The 19,069-nt window shown below is 39.4% G+C and overlaps 1 protein-coding gene across 1 annotated transcript in view; it reads right to left on the reverse strand.

Moving 5' to 3' along the window:
- Positions 1-18,630, reverse strand: part of RS1 (retinoschisin 1) — a 32,007-nt gene extending 13,377 nt beyond the window's left edge. The window contains exons 1-3 of the mRNA XM_072994321.2: positions 18,506-18,630; positions 5,463-5,488; positions 589-694 (exon numbers count right to left, since the gene is read on the reverse strand). Of these exons, the coding sequence (XP_072850422.2) occupies positions 589-694; positions 5,463-5,488; positions 18,506-18,557 (184 nt within the window). The 5' untranslated portion in view covers positions 18,558-18,630. The remainder of the gene's footprint in view (positions 1-588; positions 695-5,462; positions 5,489-18,505) is intronic.
- Between the last annotated feature and the right edge of the window lie 439 nt (positions 18,631-19,069).

The following is a 19,069-nucleotide window of genomic DNA, read 5'->3' on the forward strand; positions in this document are numbered from 1 at the left end:
ATCATCATGGAAATTGCATGCAGAAGTGTTACAAAAACGAAAAGCAAAAATGAGCTGAATCGCCTACCATGTGGCAGGCTGCAGTGTTTACAAGAAACATGAGTTTTATTTTTAGTAACACTAATATTTAGATAACACAGTCATACTACAGTTAGGAGATAACCTTCTGTTCTAGAAAACCGTCGTAGAAAAAGAAATTACAAAACAAACTGAGAGCTGTCAAACCTAGTCACGTAAATTATTTAATGCTGTTACCAGTCCACTTAAAAATATATGAGTGCCCTAGACATGAAAACGGCTTTCCCCACGCAAGTCAGGCTTATACAACAGCTAGTTAAGCTTATACAATTCCTCCAGAATAAAGGTCTCCTGATATTTTAAGGTGATACTTTTCCTTTCCTGACAACTGCTACTATCCCAAGTTTTTGTCAAAAATCACATAATTGCCATTTAAAAAAAAAACTGCTACATTTAGTATAAAAATATTTTGCAAATAGTGGAATTTAATAGCTCCAAGTTGGAGTTTCTGAGTCCTTGGGAATAGATGGGTTCAGATATAAGCCTAAGTCAGTCAGTCAGTGTCCTTACCTGGCATGCATTCCAGATTGTTTGTACCTGTGGACCAAACCGAGTTGGGACTTCCCTGACAATCACATTTGCAAGCTTTACTGTGCCAATGCTCCAGCCTGTCATCCTAGAAGAAAATAAATCATCAAAATGATGCAGTGTTACAACAAACCTAAGCAACAGTCATGTTCTCTGTCTTCTTAGGCATTGTATTGGACTGTTGCATGATAGTACTATGTCACCACCATTTTGACCAGGCAGCACATGGGGAGGGCAAAGGAACGTATGAGATTGCCTTCTATTGAATCAGACCATTTGTTTATCAACACTAGTGTTGTCAACTCTGATTGGCAGGGGATCTCCATGGTTTCAGACAAGAGTCTGTCTTAACTCTTCCTGCGAAGCCCCAGCCTGATCCTCCTTAGCTTTTGTAATCAGACAAAACCAGGGGTATTCAGGGTGGCATGGTGGGCTGAACAGTTCAGAAATCCAAGCTGATGTAATGTAACTAATCACTATCTAAAAAAGATAAGCAGGGTAAGAGTTCTACAGGCATCTACATGTATACTAACTAACTCTTCATAAAGTGAATGGAATCTTTCAGATCACCTTGAGCAGCAAAACAACTGTTGTAGAGTCTAGTCATTCAGGATCAAGCTGGTATCTGAGATCCAGTTTATGGCTTTTGCATGAGCAGGGAAGTCCCCGGTTCACATCTTACCTGAGGCATGAACTCATTAAATGGCTTTAAGAAAGCTGCTAGTGTAACAGTAGATGCCCCAGTGTAATACTAAGGACTGGGTTGTTGTAAGAGCTGCTTAGGTCATCATTCATGGCACTGAATGTGTGTTTGGCAACAAACATTCCATTAAAATGCAAAGTATTACTGTGTCTCCTCTAGGAAAAATGCTTCTATGGCATGGTAGTGATAGGAAAAATATATGGACGAAACGATAGTTCATAAATGAAGAGAAATGAAAGGATAAGCTGGGGCTTAGGCACAGTACCAAGTTTGGAATAGTTACCTTTTTAAAATTACAGATTTCCAGGATCCTGGTGGTCATACTGTCCCCAACACTCTTACACCAAATTCAGGCACTTCCCCACCTGATCTCCCGAGTACATAAATGTCTGTGTGTGTGTGTGTAGGTATAGGGTTAGTTTCTGATTAAAGTATTTTGGAGGATCAGACAGGAAACAGGATGGTTTAGGAAAGATGTGGTTAAATGATGCTCAACACTTTTGTTTGGGAATGTCTCGATCTTGTGCTGGCCACCTTCAAGGCATAGAGCAGCATAAGGCACACAGTGGGGAAGACCAAAGATTTTATACAGAAATGTGGATTGGACTCTTTCCACAGAACTGTGTAATGCAGACATCCAGATGGGCACGCCATATAGAAGCTGTGTAGCTGATTTGGCATTGAAAATCTGCAGCGCAGCAGGGATGTAAGAGTGGCCCCACGTATGGTGGAAACGTAAGATAGCCTGTGCCGAGAGCTTAGCAGACTTAATCGCTGCCCGTTGGTGAGTTGTCCAGGAGTGTCGATAATGAAAAAAGACGCCCAGGTACTTAAACTCTCTTCCTATGATAGGAATGGCAAATTTGGACTTATCCTGGGCCCATTTGTGAGCTCACTCACTTGCACCACCTTTCCTCAACTGGCTGACTGATGTGTAGGGACCCCCGATGGCCCTCCATCTTATACCACAGGGCAATGGTACCTCACTATTTTTAATTCATTTTACTGACCTGGCTTGGCTTTTAATTTAGCTGATACCAAGGAACATGGCATCACTGCCATCTGGAGTACCCTTTGTCTCTAGTTATCCCGTTTGCTCACAAAGGTTAATCAAGTGAAGACCTCAGAAAACCAGGGCAAGATGACCTGTGTTGCTCTTATGTTACTGTACCTATTAGGAGTGGCTTAACTGTGTCTGCCAGAGAGATGTGAGAATTCCAGTATGTGGATGCCCTATTCTACACATAACTTCATCTGTTAGATGAAGAGCATTATAAACCTATGATTACACCAGAAGAACAATTATTTATTATTGTTAAGTGATATTCTGGTATCACATGCAATGGTTCTCGGAAAACTAACAAATGTCAGATAACTAATTTTGCTTTATGGTAGCTGAAAACATAGGAGAACCCATTATCACCCAACTATGGATTTTCAATTAGTTAGCTTTTAAAGTGATTCATGTACTAATTCTTAGACCACATCAATCAGTTTCCTAAGTTTCATTTTATTTTATATATTTGGCCAAAATTCTCTTGTTTAGCTATGCAAATGCTGTAACTTTTGTAGGCAAATTGTGTCAAGTTAAGAAATCATCGTAGAGATCATCAGTTGCAAGGTGAGTCAGGAAACCCAGTATGCAACTGGTAATGTCTACAGCAATTTGGAAGCAATTCACCTTCAAAGTTAGGCCATTTGTGATACTCCAGCATAACTAAATAAGATTATGACTTGTATTATCACTGTTGTGTATCTTGATGGTGGTTGACTAAACAATAACAATTAATAGGTATGGTATCTTAGGTGACTTTCAGCCCTAAAATCACTTAAATTTCATGGGCTCCCCATAAGCAAATAAAAGTTTGTATAGTGGAAAAGCTTCTGACAATAGCAGTTTTCAAAGTAGCTGCCACCCCTTTTAGTATAAAAGACTAATATGGCACCTTTACAAGTAATATATTTATTTCAGCAATAGTTTTATATATTACAATCCACTTCCTCAGATACATGGGGCACAGCTGTCAAGCTTCAGGCATGAAATATACTTAGTAAAAACAAACATTTTCTGGAAATCAAAACACATTTAATTTTTTTTTTTACTCCTTTCCATCTCCACCCCTTCCAAACTCACCTGTGAGAACAAAATAAGCGAAAAGCTATGCTCCTAGACCGTAGCACAGTTATACTTGAGTTTTCAAGATTATACTCAGGCATCTGACAAAATGGATTGCAATCTAGAAACATCATGCTAAAATAAACCTCCTAAGCTTAAAGGTGCGACAAGAAACTTCTTTGGTTGTTGTGTTTTGTTTTTAGATTCTATTGGTACTTGCAATCATGGTAATGTAGTAGCTAAAGAGCTACAAATCAGATGACAGGATTAGCTCCGCCATTAGGTGGAGTGAGGCATTTGCCTCTGCAAGCAGATACTGAGAGTGGGGAATGGCAATGAGGTCCTGGAAGGCAGAGCTATGCCTGACACATAGCTTATCCTGTGCCCCTATGTCTGCTTGCTGCCTTCAAGCATTGCTGATGACACTGTTTCAGTATCATTGTTGAAGGTTCGACTGACAATCCTGTTGCTGCTACACATCAAGTGTTATTGGTGCGGCATCTTCTTCTTTGCTTCAGAGACTAAATTATCTTGGATCAGCTCTTGGTGGAAATCCCTTTGAATCTTTCCTCTGTCCTGAACTTTAGACAGTCCCAGACAAGGCACTCCTCAGCCGCCCCGAGTAGACACAGTCTAGAGGGGCGGGGTAAAAATCAAATAAATAAATAAATAAATAAATAAATAAAATCCCCTTTTGCAATATGTGGGATAATAACACTGATTTACCTTCCAAGGTCTCAATTAAGAATTATAATTGGAACCACTGTGGTGTAGCAGCTAGAGTGCTGGACAAGGCCTGGGAGATCTGTTTTCAAATACTCACCTAATCATAAAATTCACTAAGTGGCCTAGAGCACTGGTTCTTAACCTTGGGTTACTCAGGGGTTTTGGACTGCAACTCCCAGAAGCCTTCACCACCAACTGTGCTGGCTGGGGTTTCTGGGAGTTGCAGTTCAAAAACATCTGAGTAATAAAGGTTAAGAACCACTGGCCTAGAGTCAGTCATACGTGATTAATCTGACCTATGTGAGATAGGTGTGAGGAGAAAGAGAGCCATGGGCATTCGCCTAAACTCACCTTCAGCAGTCAGAATAACTATACAAATGTTAGAAGCATAGAATAATGAAGTTGGAAGGGGCCTATAAGGCCATCAAGTCCAGCTCCCTGCCCAATGCAGTAACAGGTATCAGTAGTAATCGTTGTTGTTGTCATTGTCATTGTTAATTTGTCTACAAGGGGACAAACTGAGGCAAATATCTCAGGCAGCCAACAGTGGGAGGAAGTTGGGGCGGCCCTCAGAATTTTTCCTCCTGAGCTCTCTTGGACATCACCATCTGCTGAAGGACAGAGTTCTGGATGCCACAGATTCTGTACTGTATTGTCACCTAAGCTACCCTGCTGTGATCAGGGATGGCCAGTGGTGAAGTAAAATTGAACTGCCAGCCCAGCTTGCTTTTCTATAATGAACAGAGAAGGCTCTCTCTCTCCCTCTCTCCCCATCCTCTAAAAATGCCCTCTGATAACCTTGAAGAGTCATAACAGGAGCAATAACTATTGGGGTGCTGGACATGTAGTGCTGCTGGATGTGACAGCAGCCTCTATTAGATATTATTATATTTATTAGCTATTCCTCCAAATCATATTCTCAGTTCTTGCTCAGGTATAAAAGTCACTGCTAAACTGTTGAGTACAGGGGAATGAAGAAAGATGTGAGTGTATGTAACTTCAACCTTACACAAAACAAAACAAAAATTATGAAAGCAAGGGGAATTATAAAAGCAAAGTGTCCCAAACACACTCTGCAAACTACTTGTGGAAGAAAGCAGTCATGTTTCTATGACATCAGAAAATAAATGTTTTTAGATATACTATTTTGAGATGAATGACACCACCACCGCCACCACAATATGGCTGCCCAGATTTGGAGAGCTGGCACAAATACCATCACTACATTTTCTTCAATGAACAGCAGAAGAAGGAGAGAATAAAGCTCAAAAAGCATTTGGATAGGATAAGAAATAGACCTTAAAAACATACCTCTGAAGGTGACAATGCCAGTGTGGCTGTACAGGCAAGATAATGCGAGGAAGAAAGAACAGGAAAATACATTTAAAGCAATGATTTATGAGGTGTTAAAATTAATGCTAGAAAGGTACAAAAATTAATCATATCATGATTTGTTCAGCACCAAATACTGCAGAAATAATAAGCACCCTCAGAGAATGGAATGGTGAGACACTTCTGAGTACTCTTCACCTAGACCTCCTAGAAAGAGTCACCATAGGTTGGAAAAGACCTGACAATGTTCTTTGAAGAACTGCTGTATGCTGCATGTGTAATTATGGGCAGAAATGAGCATGGAGAATAAAATGTATGCCATTTAAGCTGTTTACAGTAATCTGCAGAAGTAGTAGCTACAGGTGAGCTTCAAACATCAATTTCTCAGACCTGTTTCTGTTTCTTTCTGTATATTTCTTAGTTCAGCACCTTAGCTGCATGTACAAATTCACCCTTTCTCTTTCTCACCAGTCTCACAATGAGCTGTACCGTGTTTACCTTTACCCTTAGTCTCATGTGTCAGATTACTATTTAGCTTTCCAGATGTAGGAGTGAATAGAAAGAAAGGGAAGAAAAGGTTTTTTAGTTTTCAGTTTCCATACAAAGTGTTTTCAGAGCACTGAAAATCAGGCAAAAGATGTGCTGAACAGGCTGATATACTTAATTCTTTTAAGGACAAAGAAAAACATCAGAAATTAAGAGCACCCACAGTCAGATATATATATTTTAAAATGTTATATGCCATTTTGCAAAAGAGTTCAATAAGGCTGAAGTAGACTTCGCATGAATAACAGGAACTAACACTCTAAGGGCAATAAAATGACCATTGCCTTGATGAGCATTTGACCCCCATGAAAAAGACCCCTGTACAACTATGGGGAGGAGGGGGAAGCAGAAAAAAAGTAGCTGCCAACTCACCTCCCCACTCCCAAAAAACCAAGAGTGGCTTGAAAAAAGCATACCTTATCTTAGAGGAAGTGTCAAGATTATACCAGATCTTAAATGATTCTTTTGATGAAATAAGGAAGATGAAGTCTTTTACTTGGAAGGCCCTCCAGGTTTCCTTGTAAAAGTCAGCATTTTGGAAAATCAATACAGTACTTGTAACTACAACTTCCAGAACACCCAGCCAGGCAGCTGGCTAAAGGCTTTTGGGAGTTCTAGCCCAGAAGAGTAACTTTTCCAAGTAAAAGTATGTGATAAAAGAGGGAAAGAACTAGAGATGTAAAATTTCCAAAAGTTTTGAAGCCATATTCAACAGCTTTGGAAAAAGGGGGGGACTGTTTCCCCCCAATTTTCTGGGTTTTTTTTTCCAGGTCTTGCATCTCTAGGCAAGATGCAGTCCCAAAATTTCCAGAAATGTTGAAGCCATATAAAACAGCTTAAAAGAGGAAAGAAAAAATTGTTCTCTCCCCAATGTCACCCCCAAACCGTTTTAATAGCTTCAAAATTTCTGGAAATTTTACATCTCTAGCTGGGACTACATCTTGCCTAGAGATGTGAAGGTCGGGGGAGGGGGTCCAGAAAAATTGGAGGAAAATGTTTTCCCCCATCTTTTTCCCAAAGCCGTTTTATATGGTTTCAAAATGTCCAGAATTTTTGCATCTCTATTTTTTTAAATTGCAGTCACAGCCCTGAACATTTATGAACTAGTAAAGGACGTTTGTTTAAGTGTAAGGTACCCATAAGAAAAAGATAGCCCCAGGTGAATTACCAAGGCTCCTCATCTATAAGATCACTGTTGTGGATGTTACCTTTCACAGAGTCATGCAGGGAGATCTTGCCACTGAGGAGACAGCTCTGACAGTCCCAGTCTCTCACTGGAAGTGACACCTGAAAGCATTCCTATCCTTTCTCCTCCTCAATCCCCTGTGACTGGCCCTGTTCCAAAATGGCAGGACTTGGTTCTCGCTTCCATGGACTTTCATTAGTGCAGCCTCACCCAAGCCAGTACTGTATTCTTCAAATGTAGGAGACCAGTCCAATCACCTCATTCACCACAGCTATTGGTCATGCTGGCTGGGGATAATGGGATCTGTAGTCTCCCCACACTGGTTCATTCTCAAAACACATGATTGAAACCCAAATGCAAGCACAGACAGCAAGGGTAAGAAGCACTATTTACAAATCCACCAAAATTCCACTTAACACCACACTAACAATGACTGTTCAAAATCAAACCCAGACAAAGCAAGGCGACCACACACTTCAGACTGCCAACCAAAAGGGGGAACAAGCATCCTGCCTGATCACAGGAGAAGAAAGATTAATTTGAGCCTGTGCAAACTTTCTCAGTCCATCAGGAGAAACTGCATTTGACAAAATTCCCTGTTCTATCTATATGCAGTCATTAAAACCTATATGAGCTCTGTTCTCCTTTCTGTCGGTTGACTACTGCTCCATTAAACCACATAAATATGAATTTCACAAGGTGGACAAGGCCAAGCAAAGGAGCCTCAGGAGGTAAAGGTTCCCCTTGACATTTAGTCCAGTCGTGTCCGACTCTAGGGCGCAGTGCTCATCCTCGTTTCCAAGCCAGCATTTGCCTGTAGACAGTTCCGTGTTCACACGGACAGCGCGACTAGAAACAGAACGCTGTTACCTTCCCACTGAGGTGGTACCTATTTATCTACTCACATTTTTACATGCTTTCGAACTGCTAGGTTAGTAGGAGCTGGGACAAGCAACGGGAGCTCACTCCGTCATGTGGATGCGCTTACGACAGCTGGTCTACTGACCTTGCAGCCCAAAGGCTTCTGTGGTTTAACCCGCAGCGCCACCACGTCCCTTAACTTCAAGAGAGGTTACTCAAAAAAAGAAAAGAAAAAAAGTCGTATCCCAGGTCTTCCAACTAAGATGGCAAAGCAAACCACCTGAAAATGTGATGTTCTCCTCCCTCTTAATGTCACAATTAGGGTTTATACGCCTTGATCTCATGGGACAAATGAGTATTTACTGTATACTTCAGCCACTAGATGGGAGAACATATTCTGTAACTCTGTGGAATCAGGTGTTGCTAGTCATGCTGGAAAAAGACAATATTTCCCCCTCTAGTTTTCCCATCAGGAGAAAGGCCTGAGAAAGTTGTTAGGGACAGTCCTCATTTAGAGTTGAAAGCACATTGTTTCAGAAAGTTAACTGAGAGACTTCTCCTGTATTTTGTGAAATCAACTTCCAAAAAACACAATAGTTGTCTTGAAGATCAATCATGAACAAAGCAAACTAATATGCTTAATCCTGTGGGTGATGGCAATTTGGATTATTGTGACACTCAGATGCTTTCTTTAGTTAAGGATTTCTCCTTCCCATGGGCGAGCTCTAATGTTTGCTTCTGGCTTCATGTTTTTCTGTCAGTTACTACATTAGTTCTTTGGACAAGTTTCAGATCCTCTGCTGCTGTAGCTCAAGAGATACCACATCAATTTCCCAGCTATTTTTAAGATCAAAGTTGAGAACAATAGGTGGAAGAAAGACAAATAAAAGGAGTAGGACTGCTTTCTCTTGCCTTTCTCCTTTTTTCCAAGACTCCCGTAAATTAAATAATCAAACATTTGCTTTTCCTTTAATGATGCCCCTGAATAATAGTCTTGCATTACAGAGAAACAAAATTTATTGGTGAGGACCTTCTGGCACTTCAAATATTATTGAGCTAAAATGCCCATCATACCTGAGCACTGCTTAGATTGGCTGGGGCTGATGGGAGTTGGTGTTCAACAGGACCTTGAAGATCAGATTCCCAACTAAGATCTAATGTTGTCATTATGGGCATGGCCACAGTTCTGTCTTTCCATGTGCCACTTGGGATGTTCACATGAAAGCTTATAAAATGGCCAAGCCTCAGCTCTCCCTCTCCTTCCTAGCAAAAGAAAATCCTGTGCTGAAAGTTCCTTCAAGCAGAGAAGTTACACCATGTACCTTCCCTCTGATCAAAACTAGTTAATCACGGTTTGGTGGTATAAATTAGCTACACCCAGCGGCAGTGCCAAATACATGTTCCAATCACGAGTCACACTAATTAGCCAAGGAAAGCAGGCCTCAAGCACATTGACGCTTCTCTGTCAATTCTGCTTTTCTTTGGCTGGCTGCTTTTCCACACAGTGCAAAAATGTGGACACACGTCCACAGAGAGGGACACGAGCTCTGCCAGAATAAATGCTAAAATTACCACACAGTCTGATAAAAGGAGGTCAGGACCTGAAAAGTGGCTAATGTGATGTTGTAAGTTTACGTGCTTAGCACTGACAGACTCGAGAGTTTAAAATCCAGAGGACATGACTCTAGTAGATTATGAAATATAGGTCAGATGTTGAGCCTGGATAATTTGTAATTGCATCCATTGCACAGTACAGCCCTACAGGCAAAGGCCTTAAATGCCCCAGGTCTTCTGACCTCTAGAATGTCTGCCCTGACATCAATTAAGTAATAAGTATCCAGGCAGCACAACCCAAATGCCATGAAAACATTGTGTGTGCAGCCCCACAAATTAATACCTCACCCTTTTCAAACCACTGTCATCACTATGACCTGGATCCAGATTTAGATCCAGAGGATATCACTGAAATCAATGGACCTTAATTTAGTCAAAACTAATTTAGGTCTTATTGATTTCAATGGGTCTATGTGTAGTTTAGTTTGGATCAAGCCACCACCACTACCGACATTAAATAATGATGATAGAAGTTCAACATATTTACACATTGTATAAATTGTCGGAGATCAAAGTGAAGAAAACACAAACCTTGTTCCCTTCTTACATACAGGTTGATATCATAATCCAATAAAGCAAAAAAACAAACACATGCCCTTTTGCAAAAATCAACCCTTGTTTTTCAGGGTTTTTTTAATCAGTTTCATGGATGCCTTTCATTTTCTCTAATGTATTTGAAATAGATTCGTAATTATAAACTGTATAGTCAATAAATAATAATCACTGCACAATAAAACAATATGACATTGTCTTTTAGTGCCATGTAAATTTTAGTAGCTCCAAATAAATTAGGAGAAAAACACATTCAGCAAAATATTCATGAGGATAAAGTTCAGGCAAATATGTGTTATAAGATATTAACTTCCTGTTCATAAGACTGAGAAGTGGTGCCAGACGAAGAGAAATAATGGCAAATTCTTTTTCTTTCTCTTTCTTTTCTTTTTTTTGCCACCGAGACATGAACCTCAGATTCCTTAAGTCAATTCTGATTATCTATCATTGTTCAAAACTGCTTTCCTTTCTAATGGGAGCGTTTAAAAATATTTTTATAAATGTGATTGAGGGTCATACCCCAGGACATGCCTCATCCACACTCTCCACACCTGAGAAATTGGGAAGACCAGGTTCTAACCTTTGTTAGAAGGCTCGTCAGCCTTGGAAGGCAGCCCATTTAGGAGAAGGAGAACTCCAGTTTCAAACCTCCACTGCCTTGTGGCTATATCCACTGATGGAAAAGGCTTCAGGAGTTACCCTCGAGGCAAAATCCGGAGCTGGAGTCCTGGAGACAGTTTGTGTCGTTCTAGTAACTCCTGCCACATCACTGGAACCAGTTGTATTGGCTCTTGCCTTTCCATTTGACTATTTCAGCAACGTGGAGAGGGGGGATTTGCTGCTTGGGTAACAGCCTATCTTCCATATTATTTTACCCAGGCTTTGTGCTCTGGAGAGGACACTCTCCAAGTCCTCCATATAGAGCACATTACCATAGTTTCTCAAGACTGAAGGACGGCATTCCATGTAAATACTGTATGTAAAAAAAATCAGAAAAAAATCAGAAATATTTCTGCAATTTTTTTCTAAGTGAAAGGGGGGAGGGAGAGATTATGTTTGAGTGTCAACTAATCATAACCTATTTAAATACAATATACCAGGTAAAATCTTTCCCAGGTAAATGTTTGAGCCACTTACAATTTTCACATTTTAGAAAAATAATAGAAAGAAATGAGGTATTACTTGCCAATAAGGGTGAAAAATCAGACTGCACCATTACTAGTAGTGTAACAATAAATTTAGAAGTTTAAATGCTCATAATGACTGTCTCCTTAATCAGCCTTCCTCATAAAAAAGCATCCAGAAAACTAGCAGCTGGGTTGGTCCATGTCAACAAATCAGGAGCAGGTTGTTTGTATAGCTCAGTGGCTTATGTTCTCTGGCTGTGGGAGTTCAATTCCCCACTGTGCCTCCTTGAGAGGGGCTAGACTTGATGATTCATATGGTCCTTCCAGCTCTGCAGTTCAAAGGTTATTATTATTAATCATCCAGTCCAGAACAGACCATCCTCAAATTCTTTGCATTGCAACAGGCATACAGGTATTTTGTTCCTGGGAAAATCCATTACTCTCCCACCTACTGTGAAGATTACTGGCAAGCCCTGAGAGATATGGGGAGCCTGGAGTAGTAGTGGCAGATGACACCATAGTCTCTCCTACTCAAAAAGTCCCAGGACTTTGATGCTGTATGTCCTGACTTCATGAAACAAATCAAATAATTATTCTAATATCCTAGATTTTCATGTTAAAAAGCTGCTAATATCAACAGTAAAACATTACAAGAATTTTTTAAATGGGGATAGACAGAACTAACCAGTTTAACATGAGAAAGCCAACAAAAATGTATTAAAGCAGAAGATAGGACATATGTTAACTTCTTGAACAAGCAAGTCAAGCAAAGGAATAAGGGGTGGAGAAATCAAGGGTCAGTGTCAATAATGTGATTATTCCTGCTGTAAATACTGTAACACTATAATATTTTGTATTCGAATCACAACCATACAGATTGATAGATATATCTTACCTTTTTTGTATATTGTTTATAAATACATTTTTCATGGTGTGTATAATTTATTCTATGTTATGCATCACTGTCTTGGGGAATGAGCTCACCTCAACCTAGTAAATAACAACTGTCATGAACAAAGTTTTATCAAGCATCCCTCAAAATCCAAAGAAGGGATAATAATGGGTATGTTGCTTTACCAATGACAGTGAGATAACAAGGACTGCCCCTAACATGTAGGGATAACTGGAGCATTTAAAAATATATTTAATTTTTAAGTAATTACAACTAACAACGAACTGGCAAAACAAACAGCACCCTGTATTCTGTCAATGAGAGGCATGTTTCCTGAATAGTCCCTTACTCTTGAAATAACATTTCTTCACCACTTACAGTTTTATAAAAATATTTCTGTCACGTTACATCCAACGGTACATTCTCCTATGCCCTTGGTGCTGTGTATTATGCTAAGTTGCTGTTAACAAATTAAATAAATTGATAGCGTCGTCGTCATCTCATCGTCGTCTAGTCGTTTAGTCGTGCCCGACTCTTCGTGACCCCATGGACCAGAGCACACCAGGCCCTCCTATCTTCCACTGCCTCCCAGAGTTGGGTCAAGTTCATGTTGGTTGCTTCACAGACACTGTCCAGCCATCTCATCCTCTGTCGTCCCTTCTCCTCTTGCCTTCACACTTTCCTAACATCGAGGTCTTTTCCAGGGAGTCTTCTCTTCTCATGAGATGGCCAAAGTATTGGAGCCTCAGCTTCAGGATCTGTCCTTCCAGTGAACACTCAGGGTTGATTTCCTTTAGAATTGATAGGTTTGTTCTCCTTGCAGTCCAGGGGACTCTCAAGGGCCTCCTCCAGCACCACAATTCAAAGGCCTCAATTCTTCGGCGGTCTGCTTTCTTTATGGTCCAGCTCTCACTCCTGTACATCACTACAGGAAAAACCATAGCTTTGACTATTCGGACCTTTGTTGGCAAGGTGATGTCTCTGCTTTTTAAGATGCTGTCAAGGTTTGTCATCGCTTTCCTCCCAAGAAGCAGGTGTCTTTTAATTTCGTGGCTGCTGTCTCCATCTGCAGTGATCATGGAGCCCAAGAAAGCAAAGTCTGTCACTGCCTCCATATCTTCCCCTTCAATTTCCCAGGAGGTGATGGGACCAGTGGCCATGATCTTAGTCTTTTTGATGTTGAGCTTCAGACCGTTTTTTGCACTCTTCTCTTTCACCCTCATTACAAGGTTCTTTAATTCCTCCTCACTTTCTGCCATCAGAGTGGTATCATCTGCATATCGGAGGTTGTTAATATTTCTTCCGGCAATCTTAATTCCACCTTGGGATTCCTCCAGTCCAGCCTTCTGCATGATGTATTCTGCATATAGGTTAAATAAGCCGGGGGACAATATACAGCCTTGTCGTACTCCTTTCAGAATTTTGAACCAATCAGTTGTTCCATATCCAGTTCTAACTGTTGCTTCCTGTCCCACATACAGGTTTCTCAGGAGACGGATAAGGTGGTCAGGCACTCCCATTTCTTTAAGGACTTGTCATAGTTTGCTGTGATCCACACAGTCAAAGGCTTTTGCATAGTCAATGAAGCATAAGTAAATATTTTTCTGGAACTCTCTGGCTTTCTCCATAATCCAGCGCATGTTAGCAATTTGGTCTCGAGTTCCTCTGCCACTTCGGAATCCAGCTTGTACTTCTGGGAGTTCTCAGTCCACATACTGCTGAAGCCTACCTTGTAGGATTTTGAGCATAACCTTGCTAGCGTGTGAAATGAGTGCAATTGTACAGTAGTTGCAGCATTCTTTGGCACTGCCTTTCTTTGGGATTGGGATGTAGACTGATCTTTTCCAATCCTCTGGCCACTGTTGAGTTTTCCAAACTTGCTGGCATATTGAATGTAGCACCTTAACAGCAGCATCTTTTAAGATTTTAAATAATTCAACTGGAATGTCATCTCCTCCACTGGCCTTGTTGTTAGCCAGGCTTTCTAAGGCCCACTTGACTTCACTCTCCAGGATGTCTGGCTCAAGGTCAGAAACTATATTGTCTGGGTTGTCCGGGATATCCAAATCTTTCTGATATAATTCCTCTGTGTATTCTTGCCACCTCTTCTTGATGTCTTCTGCTCTGGCAAATAAGTCTGTGATTCTCCTCTGAGTATTTTCATTTAACTGCACGTTACTCAGATAAGGCTATAGACCACACACGATTTGAACAGGATCTGATACTCAATTGTTTAGATCTTTCCATTTCCATATAACTTTCATTTGTGCTGCTAGTAATAACATAGAGATCAGATCTTTAAATAGCAGGTTGCCTTACCACCTAAGAAAACTGATATTAGCACTAACTCACCTTTGAACCTTATTGATTTGTAATCTGCCTTACAATATCAAATACCTGATTCCAATATTTCTTTATTACTAGACATTGTATCCATATATGAATTAGTGTCCCCATTTGCTCACTCTGTCTACAAATGGAGCATTTTGGCTTTTTCAAGGTCAACGATGGCCACAATCACACCTCATAGTAAGCTATAATTTAGCATATTACTTATGACCATGAATGTATCATAGTACTGTATATGGCTCAGGTATAGATGCTTCCCCTCCCCTTTTTCTTCCTATATGACCAAGTATGTCACATGCAACCACTTCTGTTCTTGCTTAGTGAATGTTTCTAGTATCATTTTGACTGACAAGCTATAGTTAATGTGAACTACACTGGCTGAAATTGGCAGAAAATGCTTTAAATAATGCCATGTAAGGCTAATGTTGTCATGACTAGAGATGGGCACAAATTTATAAAATGAGTCATCAAAATTTGTTTTAAAAATCACTAATTTGTCCATTTGTATCCGTATGAATCAATGCCCGATGAATACAAATCAATTAATTTTTAGAAATGTTTTATTAATTGATCATTTTTGCTATAAAATGGCCCTCCCAGGTATCTAGAGATACCAGCATTTTGGCCAAGCTTCTTCTGACATTCCTTTACAATCTCTACAAGTTTGGTGAAAATGGGGTTTCAGATGTTCAAGTCATATGCTAACAAAGAGGGCAAGTTCCCCCAAGGCACCTAGAGATATCAAAATGATAGAGAAGCTCCTACTGACTCTATGAATATTGGATTTCCCCAAGCCAGCTGCTAAAAGGGCACTCTCGGGGGGGGCACTTTGTAGGTGTATAACTTGGATCTCTGAAACCTAATCTTCACCAAACATGGAGAGATTATAGGGAAGAGTCAGTAGAATCTTCTCTGTGGAGTCAAGCTCTCTCTACTGAAAGAGGGATGACAGACTGTAATTTAACTTAACGTACAAGATCTCTGTTGAGTTGAGTTGCTTGATAAATCTTATTACTATAGTTTTTGGAAATTTAAGGGACTAGGTCAAATATTTTGCTTGTTATTTATAATTTAAAAAATAGCAAAGTATTCTGCCTCTCTGATGCAATTGTATTCCTCCAGTTCCTCACCTATCCAACTCTGTGTGGTAAAAAAATATTTTATATTATATAAATGTTTTATTAAAATTATATCACACAAAAATCTGGAATATTTACAGGAAGAAATGCAGCATAGAAATTAAATAAATAAATACATCTTCACATTTCTATAATTGTGTCAAAGGCTTATTTGCATAATCAATTAGTACTATATAGAAAAGTGCAGAGTCTAAAAACAAAAATGTCCTCATTCATCTCAACTCTGAATTTCGCATATTAACACTTGCATCTAGAACTTTCATAATTCCTCTGTTCATTATACCTCTTTATGTAGGTAAACAGACACTGTTAAATTCAATTGTTAATCCCAAACAAGGAAGACTGACAGAATAAAGGTTTACTTTCAGTTGGACCAAAAACTGGATTTAGCATTCAGTATTCATAGCTCATTCAAACTGCGTAAGAAGATAACCATTCCCCCCCCCCAATTGCCTTCTATATTTAGGTAAACTCACAACTGCATCAGCAACACATTTTAGCTATATAGTTTTCATCTATATATGCCCTAAACCAACTGATATCTTTTTTCTACCTACTTATCAGGAAGGGAACAGATCACTAGGAATTGGAGGCTGAATTAGGAGATCTGAATCATGTCAAATTTAAAGTTTGACTTTGCAGTGTAATCCACAATGCAATCCTATGCATGGCTGCACAGACAGAAATCCCATTTTATTTAACAGGGATCCCTTCTTGGCACAGGTGTATAGGATTGTAGCTATATTTTCCCACCAGCAATAGTACTTCATATTAGGTGATGCAGATACATTGCTTTCCAGCATGTTAATCTGACCCTTGCACCAAACAACACCGTTTTTCTTAGGTACTAATAGGGGCAAACATGTCCTTTATGTAGCATCTACTGTACTACCATTTCATGTATAGCACCGTAAAAAGTCAGAGAGAAAAAATAATTAGGAGAGGAAAGCAGGGAAAGTTCCGCCCTGAGCTGCATGTCAAATTGAAGAGAACTTGCAAGCAGGTCACTAGAAATAACAAGATAATTGTTCCCAGTTTATATGAATGACCTGACAGTACCTCTTGGGATGCAAAACTGAAGTGGATGAGAATTTTAAAAGATGTTGAATCAATATAATAAAGGACTAGCATGCTTGGGGACAGAAGCTATTGTATATGGTACTTCTTAAACATGGCATAAGAAATATGAGTAAAGGCAAAATATACGAGCATAAACTAACAAGAGTTCAGAAATGTTATCTTTTGGATCACAACTCCCAGATTCTCTATTTACTTTGATTACATCTGTGAAAAAAGTAACTACTAGTTCTACAGAATAATTCATGTACCCTAAGCATGGGCAGGGTCCGAGGCTGGAGCCACAAGATGCATTAAAAATATCAGAGTAAAAGCCTGAAAAATCCACATTCTTATTCTCTGACAGCAAGTGACCATGACATTTGTTTAAAGAAAAAACATTTCCATAATAAAGGAAGCAAAGAATGTATAATTAAGAAACATGTCATTCAAAACAATGAAAAACAAAGAAAAGACATTTTGCTGAACATTATCCATCTACTCTAAATAATACTGCATATCTAGAATTTGAAATCAGAGATTATGCAAAGATTGAATTACAGGTAATCTCTAAAACAATCTCTATAACACATAGGCTAGCATAAGGCTAAATCCAGGGTTAGTCCTGACTGGAGTAGACCCACTGAAATCAGTGGGATTTCAGTAAATAGTGATCAACAAATCCCGTAATTTCAGTAGGTTTGCTGTAGTTGGGATTAATACTGGATTTAACCCACAGTCCACATAAACTGAATTACTCTATGGCCACTTCTGTATATTGGAATAAAATCTTTAATATATTTGCGAAGGCTTTCACGGCCAGGATCTAATGGTTGTTCTGGGTTTTTCGGGCTCTTTGGTTGTGTTCTGAAGGTTGTTCTTCCTGACGTTTCGCCAGTCTCTGTGGCCGGCATCTTCAGAGGACAGCAGAAAAAGAGATTGCTTTGCTTGAAGTCTGCCCATGCCCATTTTAATCACTGCACTCTTTATATTTAGGTGACTGCCTCTACTGAAGAAGCCCTTAAATTCATTAGAGAAGTAACTGTTAAATCCTGGAGAAAATCTTAGAGAGTTGGGACAGCGAGGGTGATCTTCTAGAAATGAACATGAAATAAGACTGCACTATCAAAAATGACAACCATGTTTTGGTTAAGCAATGATAACCTTGGATTTTATAGTTCTTTTATTACGTATTTTTATTTTCCAAGGTCTTGGCTAGGGCCTAAGAATGTAAAACGAGTTCCACAAGTCCAGAGAATTTACATTTGTTTTCCATAGCAAATTGCTTTTGTAACCAACGCTGTCAAAAAGCAGTCTGCACTATGGTACAGGAGGCATATTTTCATCAACATCATATACTGTGGTCTACACCAGTCTATAGATCACAACGCCCTTGCCAGCAGCCTACCTGTCTTTCCCTCAGATCACATTACACACAAAATAAGAGCACATATTTCTAACAAGTGAGGAATTCCTGCCTTTACAGTTGCTTTGGAAAATACATTAGAAAATACACTAGTCACCTCCAGGGCTGGCAACTCTTCCTCTGGACTAGAAACATAGAATTGTGAATGTCTTGGTCTGAACTACAAAAAAAAATAAAATAAAAAAAAATAATAATAAAAAAGGTCTGGGCACCTAAAAGTACATTGTAGCAGAAATGATATATTTAAATGCTTACAGGCATAAGAGGTGCTTACCTTTATACCAAAAAAGGAGGCACAGAATCACACTTCTGAGCTTGAAATGCATCTTTATTTTCCTTCACTGTTCAGCAATGGTTACTTAGTGTGTGGTACTGTTTTCTGAAAAGGGCTAAGATTAACGTAAGCACAGGCTCATTAAGCTCCTTACTCTCTTTAGCTCTTAAGGGTTTACCCAAGGCAGCCATGCATTTACTATATGATAGTAAGCTCAGTTGAGTTTTGAAGGAAATGCCAAGGGTAATGGCTTTAAAAGTAATCTCAGCATAAAGAAACAGGACATGTTCGTATATAGAAGTCCACCATTTTATTCGTTCTTCCACTTTTAATATTTTCCTTAACACTGTTCTGCTAAAAATACACAGAAATTGAAAATAATACTCCCTGAACAAATGGAGTCATGTGATAATAAATTAAAAACTGAATAGTAATTAATCGTCCAATTATAAGAAAGTGATTATGATTATAATGTAGTTTTTGAGCACACAGATTTGGATTAATTGGTTATGGTTCCCGATTCTGAAACCATGGCATAGCCTGCTACCTTTTTGTTTGAAAGCC

This window comes from Pogona vitticeps, chromosome 3, assembly GCF_051106095.1.
Source record: "Pogona vitticeps strain Pit_001003342236 chromosome 3, PviZW2.1, whole genome shotgun sequence".
Classification (NCBI taxonomy): Eukaryota; Metazoa; Chordata; class Lepidosauria; order Squamata; family Agamidae; genus Pogona; species Pogona vitticeps.